Source organism: Salvia hispanica, chromosome 1, assembly GCF_023119035.1.
Source record: "Salvia hispanica cultivar TCC Black 2014 chromosome 1, UniMelb_Shisp_WGS_1.0, whole genome shotgun sequence".
In the NCBI taxonomy this organism is placed as follows: Eukaryota; Viridiplantae; Streptophyta; class Magnoliopsida; order Lamiales; family Lamiaceae; genus Salvia; species Salvia hispanica.
In genome coordinates this window covers 22,515,507-22,532,153 of record NC_062965.1, presented here as the reverse complement: position 1 = coordinate 22,532,153, position 16,647 = coordinate 22,515,507, and the positions used below count along the sequence as shown (strand labels likewise).

At 37.9% G+C, this 16,647-nt stretch overlaps 2 protein-coding genes, 1 long non-coding RNA gene and 1 pseudogene across 3 annotated transcripts; 2 read left to right on the top strand and 2 right to left on the bottom strand.

The window, feature by feature from the left end:
- Positions 1–1,470: 1,470 nt before the first annotated feature.
- On the bottom strand, positions 1,471–3,844 carry LOC125200571 (uncharacterized protein SYNPCC7002_A1590). The gene is made up of 6 exons (XM_048098225.1): positions 3,558–3,844; positions 3,288–3,478; positions 3,155–3,200; positions 2,284–2,366; positions 2,075–2,191; positions 1,471–1,714 (listed from the first exon to the last, which is right to left on the bottom strand). Exons 1-6 carry the CDS (start codon positions 3,781–3,783, stop codon positions 1,643–1,645), a joined length of 735 nt encoding a protein of 244 aa, XP_047954182.1. The 5' UTR covers positions 3,784–3,844; the 3' UTR covers positions 1,471–1,642.
- Positions 3,845–4,709: 865 nt separating this feature from the next.
- On the bottom strand, positions 4,710–6,918 carry LOC125200570 (putative pentatricopeptide repeat-containing protein At5g37570). Its single transcript, XM_048098224.1, has one exon. It carries the CDS (start codon positions 6,872–6,874, stop codon positions 5,216–5,218), a length of 1,659 nt encoding a protein of 552 aa, XP_047954181.1. The 5' UTR covers positions 6,875–6,918; the 3' UTR covers positions 4,710–5,215.
- Positions 6,919–8,901: 1,983 nt separating this feature from the next.
- Positions 8,902–10,268, top strand: LOC125200572. Its single transcript, XR_007172738.1, has 2 exons — positions 8,902–9,156; positions 9,951–10,268. It is a non-coding gene; the product is annotated as an uncharacterized LOC125200572 (long non-coding RNA).
- Positions 10,269–12,229: 1,961 nt separating this feature from the next.
- On the top strand, positions 12,230–15,417 carry LOC125200686 (annotated as a pseudogene).
- Positions 15,418–16,647: the final 1,230 nt, after the last annotated feature.

Genomic DNA, 16,647 nt, shown 5'->3' with positions numbered 1-16,647 from the left:
AGCATGCGATTTCGATGTAATTTTATGATTTCTTCTGATGGGACATGAAATCGGGATCTTAGGTTGTTGATAGGGTTTTTGTTGACGAAACAAGGTTGGAGATCGAGGGAAGATTTTTTATGGGACCGTTTGTCGTGTAAAGATGTGGTTTAGCCAGTACCTTGTAGACTCGTAGTATAGTAGCTCTTGAGTTGTGGTGAAAAGCATACTAGAGCATCATCAACTGAAGTAGGGAGAAACATGGCTCAGCATGCGCACACCGCAATGGAGGGGAGGCACGCGCCAAGATGGACATTATTTTATTTCAGTTTTTTTATTCAATTAATTATAAAAATAACCATAAAAACTTCATACATACAATATAGGTTATTTGTGAAAAGTGAAAACGACCCTTCTCGCTAAGGCATTCAGGCTTAAATCCGAGTATCCTCAGTAGTGTTGAGTGAAGTGCAATTTTATTATTCTTAGTTATGAGCATTAAGTGATGAGGGGAAATGAATGTAAAGCATGTGAATAGTGCAAGTGAAGTGCACTTATAGTGTGTGTAATTGTTAATGTCCTTATAAAGACCGACATGCACGATTTTATTTTACAGTACATGTTTGCGTTGCACTTCAATTATTTGTTTCTAGATCGGTTCATGCCTTTCACTCCATGTTTATGGATTTTCTTTGATGTCTATATTCATTTTGTTTGATTTCTAGCAAAAGGAATCAGAAGCTGCTTCAATGTCACACCATATCATTAAGGAAACAAGCTTAATTACGACGTTTGTCTGAAAATAGGAAAATGGTTTCATGTATTTGTCTAAATATAGTTAGTTGCATTTTTGTCTCCCAAATAATGATTAGTTTCATGTCAATTGAATGAACGCACTATATTGTTTCAAAGTAGCAAAATCTATATTAATCTTTGGTAGTTTTATTAATATTGTGTCAATCTATACTTATCAATCACATTCTTACATTTTGTATCAATTTTACATAGAACCCCATCTCGTGATGGAGTCCTACGATTAGTTTATGAAAACGGCGACGTTTAGGACCCTTAGGGCATGCTTGGTATGATGGAATGGAATAAGGGTGGAATGGAATGGAGGTTGGAATGGAATGAACCAAGTCTAACCCAACCCATACCGAGCTTGGGCCGGGCTGGATGGACCCGGCCAATTGACAACTCTACATGAGATATTATCCATCCTGAACACATCAAAACATGCTTGGAAACTTAAGCTCCCTGATTTGACGTGAACGCATGGCTAAGCATTTTTTTCGTGTGACCAATGGAGAGCCAACACATGGACTCTTTTCATACAGTTGCTTCATATTGCTATGAATCAAATTCAAGAGTACCTTCTTCCTTCTCCAGTTTAGGAACCTTTTTCACCATCTGGATTTGATTTTACTCATAGAATACATCAATTCCTAGATTTAACTCCCTAGTGTGAGTGGGTTCGTGAGCAACTAATAGTGGAATAAAGAACATGTGATTCATGTGAATTTGCAAGCAACACACATTAAGGAACCATTAGTTACACATTTATGCAGCATTAATCACTAATTTTCCTAGTTGAACTGAAAGATGTACTTGAACCATAATAGAGCTACTACAAATAGCTTGAGTTGAAGTAGAAAGCTTAGTTTCAAATCTCACCCGTCCCAAGAGGCTGTCTGGAAGTATCTCCGGAAGCCCAAGCTTGATAGTCCTTCACTAACTGCACATTGTTTAAAAGAGAATTTTTAGTTTACGGATAAGCAAAAAGAACCAGGGGATGTCAATATTTAGCAGCAGTGAAGCACAAGACTAAGTACCGAGCTCACACATAATTTGGTGAAAGATCTGTCAAGTTTTACTCCTATATAGGAATATTTTTAAACTAGTACTCATAAGGAACACAATGGGATTTTAAATCCATATGTTTAACTTCTATGCAGAACCGAGCTAGAACTTGAAGGAAGAGATCCCTTTTTTTCCTTTGAATGGTTAATAGGACTAAGAGTCTAAGACCAACTATTTTTAAAAAATACAATATCTATAAAACACTCGAGAAGTAAAAATAATCACATCCGCAAACCTGTGACATAAATCGGGGAAGCATAGCCTTCAGTATCTGTCCCAGAACTTGGGAGCCAGTTGACTCAATGGATTGTGTTGGAATTGCACGAAATGCAAAAGGAATTTCAATGCTAACCTGCACAAGACAGACGATGATCATCAAGCCATGTAAGAAAAGTTGCCCGTGTATGTAATTATTGATGAGTTCCACGGGCATAATGTGAGTACCTCAATGACTGCATTGGAAGTCAACTTCTGAACCGGTGAATCACTTCTTGGGCTATCACAGGATATCTTATTCTCCATTGAAGCTGCATTGCCCATACCAAATCAGTGTCAAAGGACTCCTGAAAAGAATTATGCAGTAATATTCAGAATCGAAAGACGCAAATTCAGACAATCATGCCTTGTTTTTGAAACATGAAAAAAAAAACAAATTACTCATCCTTTAGTTCAAAAAGAAGAATGGGAAATGTGAAACTCAGATCATTAATCATGCCATTCATGATTGAACAATACAATCATTGTTTGAAGCTCTATTACTAATGACAGTGATATTCAACTAACGTAGAGAGGAGAATGATCAGTCAATCAGTGGATAACATAATGGAATAGCTTACTCGGGCATGAACATATGTCAACTGAATGGCTTTCTTGGTTATGTATAATCTAGTGAGAATCAAAACAGAATGGACTACGAAACAGAACGAAAGACACAAAAACAAAGGCGTACGAGAAATATTTTTTTGAAAAGGCAGACGATACAGAGAGCTCTCTTACTGCAAACTACACAGACGACTTCATCTAACACGACTTAATTCTAGCATATTCAGACGTTTATTAAAAGATCAGCACATGGTTAACACCGTGATCTGGAAGATACACACGCAAGATCATACACCACTGCATTTTCTTTGTTACAACAGTAACAAAAAAAACAATCAGTCAATCTAGTAACTGTTGTTAGCTCTCAGTTGCAGTTCCCACCAAATAATTGTTAGTCCTTTTCATTTTAACAAATAAATTAAGCTCGAAACAGCAAATATACATAAAAATATTCATCACACATCAACCACACAATGTAAATGAAGATGCTAACCATCAAATTTGTCATTCTGAGCAACCACAATGGGCGAACCCTCAAGCTGCAAAAATGCAATTCAATTCAATAAAATTCATCACACATCACACAAGTAAGCTCAACTAGAGAGAGAAAGCGATTGATTCACCACCTTACAAGACAAGAGATTAATGGAGCAACCATCAGGCTGCTCCTCCACTCTCACCAGCAAAACAGGACAAACTTCAAACGCGAAAAACTTGAATCTATACACATAACACCTGAACGTATTGTCGTCCACTCGCTCTATCCTCTCCGCATCCAACACCGAGTACTGACTCGCCGGCAAGCTCATGTACTCAGCTGGAGCAAAAAAATAAAAAATCAAACAAACACAGTAATTCTAAAACGAAATCGCACGAATTCGGTGAGAATGCATTACTGAGCGGTCGCTGGAGCTGGCGCACGGATACGGATTCAGTTCTTCGCGCGATGAATCGAGCTTTGGGGCCGGAATCGGCGGAAATGCGGCGCGCGGGCTTGGAGGAATCCTCCGGCGAGGAAGCGAGGTTGGAGAGTACGACGAGGTACGGAGGAACGGACCTCCTGGATGGGGATTTGGCGTTTCTGAAGTTGAATTGGATGGGATTTGGGGTGAGCGACGCCATTTTTGGAAGAAATTGGGGAATTCGAAATGCTGCTTTGGTGTGGGAGTTTTGGTGGTGTGAGTGGATAGCAAGGTGTGGTGTAGGATAAGTCCACGAGTGTGATTAAAGTGCAGAGCGTGACGTCCCGGCGCAGGTTAGCGGGACCTGGATGTATGCGGCTAAAAGGTACCGGGCCCACCTACGCGCCCAATAAGAATTTCTCGGGCTACATGCATCAGATTTTTAGACGATAAAGTGCAATTTAGTTAATAAAAAACATAGACAAATGAGAATTTTCCAAGCAAGATATATTGAATCTCAACTCGGTGCAACGTTTGTCAACTGGAACGTAATTAGTGAAAAACTCGATAAATGAGAATTTTCCAAGTAAAATATTGGACTATGATATTTGCACTTCGGTTAATAATTTAGAAATTCAAGTCACTCTCAGCGATAAAAATAAATGAGAAGATAAGTGAGTATGTGGGACTTTTTTGGATTTGGGATTTAAAAAAAAAAGACATTCTAATAGTAGGAGTACAATATTTATTAGTTTAGTTAGATGTTACATTCACTATCTTGGCAAATTATAGTCAAGGGTGTAGTTAGATGTTACAATCATTAGGGTGTAATTTTATATCCCCTCCGTTCCGTTTTAGCAGTCCCAGTTACTTTTGAGTAGTCATTTTGTAAATATGATACTAATAAATAATTAAAGTGGAGAAATGGTAAGATAAAGAGAGAGTACATTGGTATTACAAGAGAGTTATCAAATGAGTCGAGTCAATCTGGTCGTCGGGTGAATGCTTTTCGAATCATTCTTGCCCAAGTTATTGGGCTGAAATTGACATTCTAATACTTCATCAAAGTAGTGATTTGTCTTGTCATTTTAGCTTGTCTACTAAGTGCCTATTAAATTTCTAACATATGTAATTCAGCTATAGCCATTGATAAAGTAAAGATTTCCTAGTTTTTCCTTCTTCTGATCACTTCATCTAGTTCAAAATCATCTGCTACATATTAGCACAAAACAGATTCCAACCAAATCTAATCACATTCTGCAATAAGTTATCTACACCTCTCGCTTTCACTTCCAGCAATGACAATGCAACAGCAACACTTCCTTCCCATTCCTCCCCGCGTGGGCGCATTCTTGATCTCAAACACCCACAAAACAAGCTCGATTCTCCGAATCATGTGATCAATGGGAGGCGACGCGCCCATCCATTCATGCCAACTCTCACAGATATGCGAAAACTTTCTTCAAAATGCGGCATGCCTTCTCACTAGAAGTATACTTTGTGCTGCATTACAGTCACATTCGCGTCACAGTCCCAACGCTCCCTTTGATTTCCCGCAAAATCGAGCAACCACAATATCCCGACGCGTATCAAAGCCACTTCACAACACCGAGCTCTTCAAAAAACGATCTTGGGATCGTATAATTCAAGACTCAAGCCGGGGTAGTCGAATCGAGGTAGCTGCAACCGGGAACTTTTCTGAGCCCTTTCTCACTCATCCTCTCCCTCAAATCAGACACATTCAACCACCTCTCAGCCTCTGCATAAATGTTGGACAGTAACACATAGTTCCCGGCGTTCTGAGGCTCGACTTCAAAGAGCCTCTTCGCGACCATCTCGCCTAATTCAACATCACCTTGACTCCTACACGCCCCGAGAAGAGCACCCCAAGCACCAGCATGGGACTCCATAGGCACAGACCGTATAAGCTCGTAGGCCGCCTTCACCCTCCCCGATTTCCCAAGAAGGTTCACCATACACGCATAGTGATCCGGAGACGGACTCATGGAGTACTTCTCCGTCATAAGGTCAAAAACACGGCACCCCTCATCCACAAGCCCGGCGTGGCTACACGTGGTCAGGATGACCGTGAATGCCACGTCGTCAGGCCTCACGCCCTCGTCTATCATCCTGTGAAACAGGGCAACGGCCTCTGCTCCACGTCCGTGGATACACAGGCCTTGGATCATTGAACAATACGAGACAAGATCGCGCCGCGGCATCTCCTCAAACAGCTTAATCGCTCGCGCCATATCCCCGCATTTCGCGTTCATATCAACGAGAGCTGCAGCTACGTGAGGGCGCGACGTGTCATATGCCCCTTCGTGCATATAGGACTCGATCCATCTTGCTAGCTCGGACGATCCCAATTGGGCGCAAGCAGACATCAAACTCACTAGTATGAACTCATCCGGCTTCAAATTCATAGCCCGCATTTCGCCAAAAACCTTCACCGCTTCACCCGGCTTCCCATTCTGCACGTACCCCGACATCAACGCGGACCACGACACCAAATCCTTGCTATCCATTTGATCAAACATAAACCTCGCAGTCGCCATATCTCCACCCTTCGCATAACCACCGATCAAAGTAGTAAAAGAAACAGCATCTCTCACAGGCATTTCATCAAACACCTTCCTCGCATTCACCAAATCCCCCAACCTCACTAACCCCTTAATCATCGCATTCCACGTAGCATCATTCTTCTTAGGCATTTCATCAAACATCTTCCTAGCAGCCTCCATATCCCCACAATCCAAGCACCCAACCATCATCGCCGTCCACGAAACCTCATTCCTCACACACATTCCATCAAACACCTTCCACGCAGACTCAATCTCCCGACACTTCCCGTAAAAATCAATCAAACTCGACCCCATAAACACATCCCCCTCCGTCCCACACCGCACCGCCGCCGCGTGGACAATCCGCCCCTCCCTCAGCGCAGAAACGCTCGAGCAAGCCTTAATCATCGATGGAAAAGTGTACTTATCCGGAACCACATTCCCCCCTTTCCGCATCCTCCTAAACAGCGAGAAACATCCGCCGAGAGGCCCGTTCTCGCAGTGAATTTTAATCAGGATGTTCCAGAGATAGATGTTAGGGTTGATTACTGAATCGAATGCGGCGGTTGGGTAGCGGATGTTGGCGGGCTGCGCGGCGGTGCTGATGGTGAGGAACTGAGCGATCAAGTAGTGGTCTTGCTCGCAGCCTCTGCGGATGATGTGAGCGTGAATTTGATTGAGATCTCTGAGGGTTCTGCAATTTTTTAGGAGTGAAAGAATGGCCGGGGAAGAATGGTGGAAGGGCATCGGAGAAGAAGATTGAAAAACGCCGCCACATTTGCTATGATTATCTTTCCTTTGTATTTTCCATTTATCAAATGGTATCTTCTTCCCCTATTTCGGGTAATTACTTGTTTCATAGTTCATACACAAAATAATTTAGTGCAAAAATATTAAATTTACATATTTTATATAAAAAAATTTAGTTAGTGTTCTAAAATAATACATTTTGTCAAATCTCTACTAATATTTTTAGTTCCGATTACATTATAAATACAAAAAGTTTCATTAATGTAAGATTTAAATTAAAATTTTTTATTAATTATTTCAAACACAGTAATTTTTATTACTCACAAAAATGAAAAACACATAGGAAAAAAATCACCATTCTTCATCATCAAATTAGCGAATTGCATTTTATTGTCGAAGTTTTCTCACATAACAATGGAGAATACAACTAAAGATATTGAAATTTTTTGTATAAAAATAAAATTTACTTATTGACTATTGGAATCTGAAATTAGCCATTTTGTAAAGATGAAATATAGACTTATTTTATATCGTGTTCTACAAAGAATACAATAAAAAAAACAGAGTATATTGAGAGACATAATTTTTTAAAACCACGATCAATTGTTGGAAGAATTGATATTGACTGTTATTTTTTTAAATGATTAATTGTATTAAATCTCTAATTATTCTTTTATTATGATAATAAGTTGGACAAATTATAAACTAATTAACAGTGTCTAAAATATTTATCAGAATTTATTAATTTAAAACATTGACGTAACTATTTATATGAAATATGTACACTTGATACTTTTTGTATTAAATTGAACAAAAGTAAAATATTTTGTATAAAACATGTAATTAGCCCTTTATTTCTAGTTGTGAGTTTTTTTGGAAAATAGAGTAGTGATTTTTTAAATTTTAAAAATGTATGATACATTTTGAAATATACTACTTACTGTAATTTTTTATTCGAGAAATGAAAAAAAGAATGTGAGTAGTTATTCTTCTATATTTTTTAGAGCTGAACATTCACAATCTAGCTTTAACCCTATTTTCTCAATTACGAGTGTAACATTTTTTTATTTTTTATTTTTCATTTCAGCTGCAATATTTGTAATGCAGCCGGTCCCATTTTAGCCATAAGCCCATAACACATTCTGAAGTACTATCATTTAATGATTTAAATAAGCATAAACTAATTCATTACTGTATTTGATAGTATGAAATTACTACAATAATTTAAAAACATAAAAAAATTAAAAAATATTACTAAGTATTAAAGATAGAATTAAAAAAACATAACAAAGAAGTGCATTGCAACCTATCCAACTTGTATATATGCAGCTCCAAAACAGTCACTCAATAACAAGTTTTGGACCTAGCCGTTGGCTCCAAATGCATATAAAAGTCTTATTCTGAAGACCATTTTGCCAAATAATCCACATTCGTATTAGCCTCGTAATATATATGTCTACCACCACATACCAACTCATATCACATATACCCCAAATATTTTGAACGAAACTGAAGCAACTATCATCCTCTTTATATGAGTCGTTCATAAAGACCGTATCTTGGTTACTACCTCGTCCTCAATTCTTTGCGTACCTACGTGTTCCTAAACTAATACTCCCTCCGTCCCATAAAAGTTGAGTCGTATTCCTTTTTAGTCCGTCCCAACAAAGTTGAGTCATTTCCTTATTAACAAAAGACAAAACATCTAATTACTCTTATTTTATTCCATCATTTACTTTACTCTCTCTTATCTTTCCTACTTTTTTCATCTCTCCTATTTATTTAATATAAATTCTTAATCTCCGTGTCCAAAAGTTTTGTCTCAACTTTTATGGGACGGAGGGAGTGGCACTAACTCATTAGCAGCTTCAAGTCCATGTGTTCCTAAACAAATAGTAACTCATTAGCAATTAATTATCCATTACTAAACTCATGTAATACTAATAATGATGTTCAACATCATTTATAATTACACCAATCTTGACACTATTGGGCCAACCAAACAGGTCCAAAGACCACATACACAAGGCACAAGCTATATGTCTCTTATAAAAAGGAACGGCCAAAACCTAATCCTCAAAGAGCTCCTTCACTCTTCTCTTACATTATTTCCAGCTGATTTTTGTTCAGTTTTGTGATCTAATGTTTCAGTTTCAGCTCCTACCCATACAGAATCACTCCAAATAAGATCTCGTTGCTTGATTCGTCTCCGCCGCCGTTTCTGTCGACAGTCTCTGCGTCTTCTTTCCAGACATCATCCAGGACTCCGCAATCATTCAGTACAGCTTTGCTGCCTCGAATCTAAAAATTTTAACTGTTTCTGATATCTGTTGAAATATGATTTGAATTTTGTCGTATCTTCTGCTTTTTTGCTGGCTCAATTGAATTAGTAGCTAGGTTTTTAATCGTTTTCCCCTAAAACACTGACTTGTTTGCTTTTGTGAGAAATTGCGATTAACAGAGTTGAATTTTGTTGATTATGTTAATTCGTTTTTGGATTTTTATGTTTGTTAACTAAAAAATCGATTTTTTGGCTAATCATATGCATATTTTGTAAAAAAGACTTTGAAATTCGAAATATGAAAGCTGGCAAAAGCTCAATGCTAGTATGTCCTGGGTGCTGTGTGGAAGAAGATGCAGAGAAGTTTGCCGATTTACTTTCTCGTCGTTTATAATTTTTATTGCACTTATCACTTATTTTGATGTTTAATTGGAATTTGGAAATCTCTGTAGTTGAAATGCATAGCTTCTTTGAATTTGTGATTTATGTTTGAGTGCATCTAGATTACTTAATGAGGAAAAAGTATGGCGGATCCTTTTGCCTGATCCAACTGCCCGGCCTATGGCTGCTGGTTGTTGAGATTCGAGGCTTGGATATGATTGTTGCCTTACTCATCTGATGCTAAATTCAATCAGAACTAATAAGTTTCTGATATGTTTAGGGGCTGTTTACTTTGACTGATATCTTAGATTGAACAATTAGATTGGGTTTGGAACATTTTAACTTCATATATGCTGTTTGGTTCTTGGATTTAAGTTAGATATGGAGAAGGAAGATGATGAGCTTTGACAGGTACTGCTGAATGGGCTCACTTTTCGGCTCAGGTGTTTCTCCTGGTGCAGCCAATTTTATTTGTGCTTGTGCCGAGCATCTGAAATGAACAGTCCACCTGATTAATGTTAATCATAAGCTGATTCCTCTCTGTCCGAAGCTCAATTCTAAACGTCACATGACTCAAAGCTTGAGGCTACTACATTTCATCCTTGTTCAGTAAAGGCATTTTTATATACTCAAATAAGAATGAATGCTGATTCATACTATTCTTATATCTATGTTTGTTCGAAGTGAATAGTCTACTTGATTAATGTTTATCATAAGCTGATTCCTCTCTGCCCAAAGCTCAATTTTAGGTGTCATGTCTTGATCGTACTACATTTGATATGTTTCTTTGTAGTGAAAATCTTGCAACTATTTGTGCAAGCAAAAGGCTGATAAGTGTCCTAGTTATTTTTGTTCCATTAAGATGAATTTCTTGTTATGTAAAGGAAGCATTTCAAGCTGCAATGCAGGCTGAGAATGTGGAACAGTTTCTCATGGTTCGATCATCTCGGTAGTGCTGAAACGTGCTTACTGCGATAAGATGTTCAAGTTACCTTGACGCGTTTGTTGCCTTGTTTCCTGGTTGTGCTTTAGCTGCATAACTTCATACTTGTGTGGCTGTTAAGAGAGATGGTTTCAACATTGTTAACGTTGGGCCCCGATTGCCGTCACGGAGGAGCACACCAAAGCGCCTCCCATCTCTGCGCCGCCCCTGCGAAAGTGGGGCCTTTTTCATCATTTTTTTTTTTGGGACGTTTTCCAAAACGGAAAAATTTATATCCCTCCGAAAAGGTCCCCATATCATCCCTTGCCGTTGGCCACGAATGAGACGGGGGGGCCACGCCCGGGCCCTTCGTAAGAGGGACGATTTGGGGGACGTTGAGGCGTTGTTCCCGACCCCCAAAAAACGTGCCGATCCACCGGGGAAACGGCCTCGGCCCCGAGGATTATTGGGGTTCTTTTACTTGAATGGCCGGGAGGTCCTTCCAGTCGACAATTCTTCCACTCCCCGATCATATCCCTAACATCCCCGGGGAAACCCCCTGCTTTCTTGCATCCCCTCAAATTTCCAAAACCGGGAGGGGCGGGTCCGTCACCAAAATGCCCATCACGCCCCCGAACTCCTTCGCATTTCGGGGCGCACCACCGACCATTGCGGATGCTCTTAGTATTCCTTGTCATCCTTAGTTTTCAACAAGAAGGTTGCATAATTTTGTTTGAAGTGTTGTAGGAGTTGGGTATATTTTTAAAGGGACTTTTGTAGCCCTTCTTCCGTCATTTGAATTGAGAAAATCCTTCTTCCATCTCAAGACTTCAACTTGTATTTCTTTTTGTTACTTTGGTTGTAATATGTCTAAATGTGTGTATTCAACTTTATATCAAAAAGATTTCCTTTTTCCAGATATTGGATACGACAGTTTATTACTATGTCAGTTCATATGCTTTAGTTTTCACATACACTCATTTATACACTGAATAATTTACAAAGTTAGTTTATTAATTTATTTGATGAAAGAGATGATTAATGTGCCCCAAATCTCATCTACTATAATTGGACTTCTAAACTATACTAGTACTACATATTTAGAAATGGTTCATAAGTAGTATTAATTGATTTTGAAGTAAATTTTGGTCTTAAATATCATAAAGTTTGAGCCGATTAAAGTATTTTCCATTTATCTTGCAAGTGTTCTTAAAACCTTAAACATTTGAAACTGTACAATTTTTCCAATTTGAGTCAAGGAATTTTTGGCATACTTTTATCATACGTGAGTGAGTCGTGACTTAATCTGAAATTTACCTAAAATGATGTTGTTTTGATGCCATAGCTATTCAATATAAACCTATTTTGTTATTTAAATGATCTTGCAAAATCATCCACGTTCTTTGACAACAACACTCCACCATCCCCCATTGAATATTGAGATTAATCTTAAAATTTATGATAATTTTTAAGAAAAATAATTTTTTTTCATACCTTTGTCTAATTATTTAACAAAATAATTTTTTCATACTAGTATTATTAAAATATGTATAGCTTCAGAAAACGATTACTTTTCCTTAGATACTCTATTTGCCATCACATTTAGTAGGACCGCCAAAAGTTTGTTGAAATCAAGGGTCCCTGACGTCCCATCCCCAAATCAATCTCATCCGTCCATATATCTCATCCAACGGCTCCACATCCCGATCCGCACCACTCCAAACCAGCCAATCAAAACACACTCCCCATTCTATAAAACAACCGCCTCAAATCCCTCTTTCCACATCTCCCAAATTCCACACTCCTCAGATTTCAATCAATCAATCCACTCTCCCCTTTTACAATGGCCGCCAAAGGAGAGAAGAAACCCGCCGAGAAGAAGCCCGCCGCCGAGAAATCCCCGGCCGAGAAGAAGCCCAAGGCCGGGAAAAAGCTCCCGAAGGAGGCCGGCGCCGCCGCCGGAGACAAGAAGAAGAAGAGGACCAAGAAGAGCGTGGAGACGTACAAGATCTACATCTTCAAGGTGCTGAAGCAGGTGCACCCCGACATCGGGATCTCCAGCAAGGCGATGGGGATCATGAACAGCTTCATCAACGACATTTTCGAGAAATTGGCGCAGGAGTCGTCGAGGCTCGCGCGGTACAATAAGAAGCCGACGATCACGTCGCGGGAGATCCAGACTGCCGTGCGATTGGTGCTGCCCGGTGAATTGGCGAAGCACGCGGTTTCGGAGGGGACAAAGGCGGTGACCAAGTTCACTAGCTCTTGAATTTGTGCATTTGTGCTGCCTAGGGTTTCGCGCCTCCGAGAATTGGGAATCTTCTGGTATTGTATTGATTTGATTTCAATTTCAGCTGGTGCTAGGTTTAATTCACGTTTCCGATTGTGTAAATTTGGTGCTTATGAATTGTTTGAATGAAAATTAGATTTTGGATAAATGCATCTTTCTAGATGTTCAAATTTCTAGTTGTGAATTTGGTATTCGAATAATATTAGCTCTTGTTTGCGGTTGTGGATCTAATTTCGAGTAATTTTTGTTTTGATTAAATGTGTTCTTCACTTAGATTGCGATTTTCTGTGACAGCCTTGTATTTTTCTCTCTATCAATTTAGGAAGATGAATTGAGCATCCTGTTTATGCAATAAGCTAAAATCTTGGTTATATACAGGCATTTTGTGTTTGTATGATCTGGTATAGCTTTGAATGAGTTTCAGTTCCTCAAATTTTGTGATTTTGCATAATTTTTATGCTCTCAAATGATGGAAAGCAAACTTGTGGAATTTGACAATGGGTTGTAGCTTTTGTTATTTTTTTAAGCATAATATCTATGCAAAGTAAAATGGATTGATTTTTGTGAAAAAAATGATAAAGTTGAAGTATTTTAAAAGTATGGATAAAGTTATTTATGCGAAGATATTAGAAATATATTAATTTTTGTAAATGTATTAAATTGTTAAAAATAGATTATTTTTGGATGTATGGGTGAAGTATTATTTGTGAAAAGAACTGATGATTTCTCCTTTGAAACTTATGAGTTATGACACATTATATCAAAATATGTAGACGTTTCACCTATGTTTTTTGTTTAATTTTGATGGAATTAGCTATGTGGGGTTTATGGTGGGGTTTGAATTAGCAAATGAAAAAATGACGGGACATGAAACAAATTGTACAGATGTCTATTTCCAAATAGATTATGTAGGAGTAGTATTTGGTTATATTTGAATTTGGAATTTATAATACTTCTAATTAATGTTTGATTAGTTTTTCTTTAAACTTCTGTAAATACATAGGATTCATTTTACATTTATCTAACTAGTTTACATTTATTTGACTAGAGCTTTGTTTCATGCACTATAAGGATTTGTTAAATAAAATAACTCTATTGTTACATACGAAAAAATATAAGGATATTTTGAAACTTCTAATCATTTATAATTATTTAGAAATGATTTTTCATAAATATAGTTCATTTTCATTTTTGTGTCTTGATCATATCAAAATCATTTATAATCTGTATAGCTTGAGGCTATTATAATATAGAAGTAGTAATATCTATATTTATTCTTCGTCTTCATGTGTATTATTTCATTCTCAAACTGTTTGTAATTTTAAGATAGATTACAATCTTACATTACTTAAATTATAAATAGATATTATACACTTAAATTATAAATAGATATTATACGTTGAAAATTACTTTATTACAATACAATGTAATAAAAAATGGAAATTATTGTACTATATGGTTTTAAGATTGGAAATTACTTTATGACAATACAATACAATAAAAAATGGAAGTTATTGTACTATATGCTTTTAAGATTGGAAATTGTAAATTCAAAAGAGTCAATAACATGTGAATTCCTTTTATTTTGAATATACTCCATCCGTCTCACAACGAGAAATCAAAATTTTCCATTTCAAGTCGTCCTACAATAAGAGTTACATTTCATTTTATTATACTAGTAAGTATTTCTCACATTCCACTAACCCACCTCATTCAGATTTTATTATAAATTAAAAAAATAAACATCACGTTCCACTAACTTTACCAGCACATAATTTTTTTTATTTCTTAAAACTTATACTCACACGTATTGCAACGCCGTAAGTCAAGAAGTGTATTTATTTTATTTTCATAGGAAAATAATCATATCCTCTAATACAATACGGAATACCATTCGTTATAGCAAAATCAAAGCTATTTATCACCTCCAGATTTTCAATTAATTATAACATTTAATCCAAATCAAGATCATCATTTCCAAATCCCTTCGAAGTAACGGCGGTCAAATTAAATCCAGCGCCAAAACGAAAAACATTCAAAATTCCCAAACTTTATCCTCCATCATCCAATCTCCACCGTCCATTCCAAATCACATCCACGGTCCAAATTCAATCACATCTCAATATAAAAACCACCATTTCTGCTCTTCAATCTTCATTAAATAAATCTCTCTCTTTCAACATCAAAATGGCACCAAAGGCGGAGAAGAAGCCGGCGGCGGAGAAGTCTCCGGTGCTCGATAAATCGCCGAAGTCCGCGGGGAAGAAGCTGCCGAAGGAGAGCGGCGGCGCCGACAGGAAGAAGAAGCGATCGAAGAGCATCGAGACGTACAAGATCTACATCTTCAAGGTGCTGAAGCAGGTGCACCCTGACATCGGGATCTCGAGCAAGGCGATGGGGATCATGAACAGCTTCATCAACGACATCTTCGAGAAGCTCGCGCAGGAGTCGGCGAGGCTCGCGCGCTACAATAAAAAGCCGACGATCACCTCTCGCGAGATCCAGACCGCGGTGAGATTGGTGCTGCCTGGTGAATTGGCGAAGCACGCGGTTTCGGAGGGTACCAAGGCGGTTACGAAATTCACGAGCTCTTGAGTGATTTAATTTGAATTTGTGCGGTTATTTACTCTTTTGGGTGATTATGATCAAAGTTAACGCTTATACTCTGTTTTCCCCCTTTTTGGTTTGAAACTTTTTTCGGAAATATAATTATAAATTTTCTATTTGATTATCGTTGAAATTTGAAATGTTTCTAATCGTTAGGAGTTTTACCTTTTTTAATGAATTTTCATGAGAACACTTGACATGTTCGATGCATCTGTAAATTAATTTGATTAGAAATCGTTACACTAGGTTCGTTTTCATAGATTTTGGGAACATTTACTTAGCACATGATGAGATCATGCCAAATTCAGTCTGCAATTGATGCTCTATATTGATTCACTGATTTTTAGCTTGGTTGCAGTGGTTTAATGATGATTGCAGTTGCAGGTAGAGGTGTTAACGATGCTTGCTGTGGGGATTGTCCTATATGGACTCAGTCAAGGTCTCTACAATATCGAGGGAGGGCTTTTCGGTCGTATTGGTGGGATTGAGGATTCAGGTCTTCACTTATCCCCTTGATCAGCTGGATAGGATTTAGTATTTGAATATGCTTGTCGTGTGTGTAGTAGTAAACCGAGCATTATAGTGTAGGGAAAATAGAGGGGTATGTTGATTTGGGTCGGCTTTATTGCATTTTCGAATGGTTATGCAACCATGATGAGAAAATGTAGTTAGGATTACTGTTTTGTTGCTTGATCTGTGTTGGTTTTGCGTATGAGCTTCTGTTCTCGTTTCTTCGTATTACTAGTAGGTTTATGTTTGTCATTTGGTTTGAGATCACTAGTTGATTAGTAGTTTTATATGTTTGGATTACTGTCTGTCTTGCTTGATGTTTTTGTTTTTGCATTTGAGCTTTTGTACTCGTTTCTTTGTATCGTTCGTATGTTTGTGAGAACTACATCGACTGCATGTTGTATTGTGGAAACTTATAATGTTTTCATGATAAATGTCATTATATTCTTATATGTTGTGAAAGTGAACTGTATGTAGGATAGTTAGGGGTGTGTACTGCTTTAGGATCCTGTTGTGTAGCATTCAGCTTTTTAACCTCTATCTATCGTTTTTGCTCAATTTCCATGTCCATCGCTAAGAGCATGCATAACCCTGGCCCGGATTTGGGCCGCAAGTCCCCTCCACGTCATCATTCCCTCAAATTAGGGGTTCCAGGCCACAACTCCATTAACACCGCAGGCCACAACTCGGGCCACAACTCAGGCCACAACTATTCATCTGCACTATTCACAACATATTTTAATCGTAAAATAGAATACGTTGAACAATTAAAACCGGGA

What these genes read in the sequence shown, in the direction of transcription:
- LOC125200570 (XM_048098224.1), bottom strand. Translation starts at nt 6,874, where the DNA reads ATGCCCTTCCACCATTCTTCCCCGGCCATTCTTTCACTCCTAAAAAAT.
- LOC125200571 (XM_048098225.1), bottom strand. Translation starts at nt 3,783, where the DNA reads ATGGCGTCGCTCACCCCAAATCCCATCCAATTCAACTTCAGAAACGCC. An exon ending in TTAATCTCTTGTCTTGTAAG is followed by an intron (nt 3,201 to 3,287) that starts GTGGTGAATCAA and finishes GCATTTTTGCAG; the next exon opens with CTTGAGGGTTCGCCCATTGT. An exon ending in TTCCCCGATTTATGTCACAG is followed by an intron (nt 1,715 to 2,074) that starts GTTTGCGGATGT and finishes AACAATGTGCAG; the next exon opens with TTAGTGAAGGACTATCAAGC.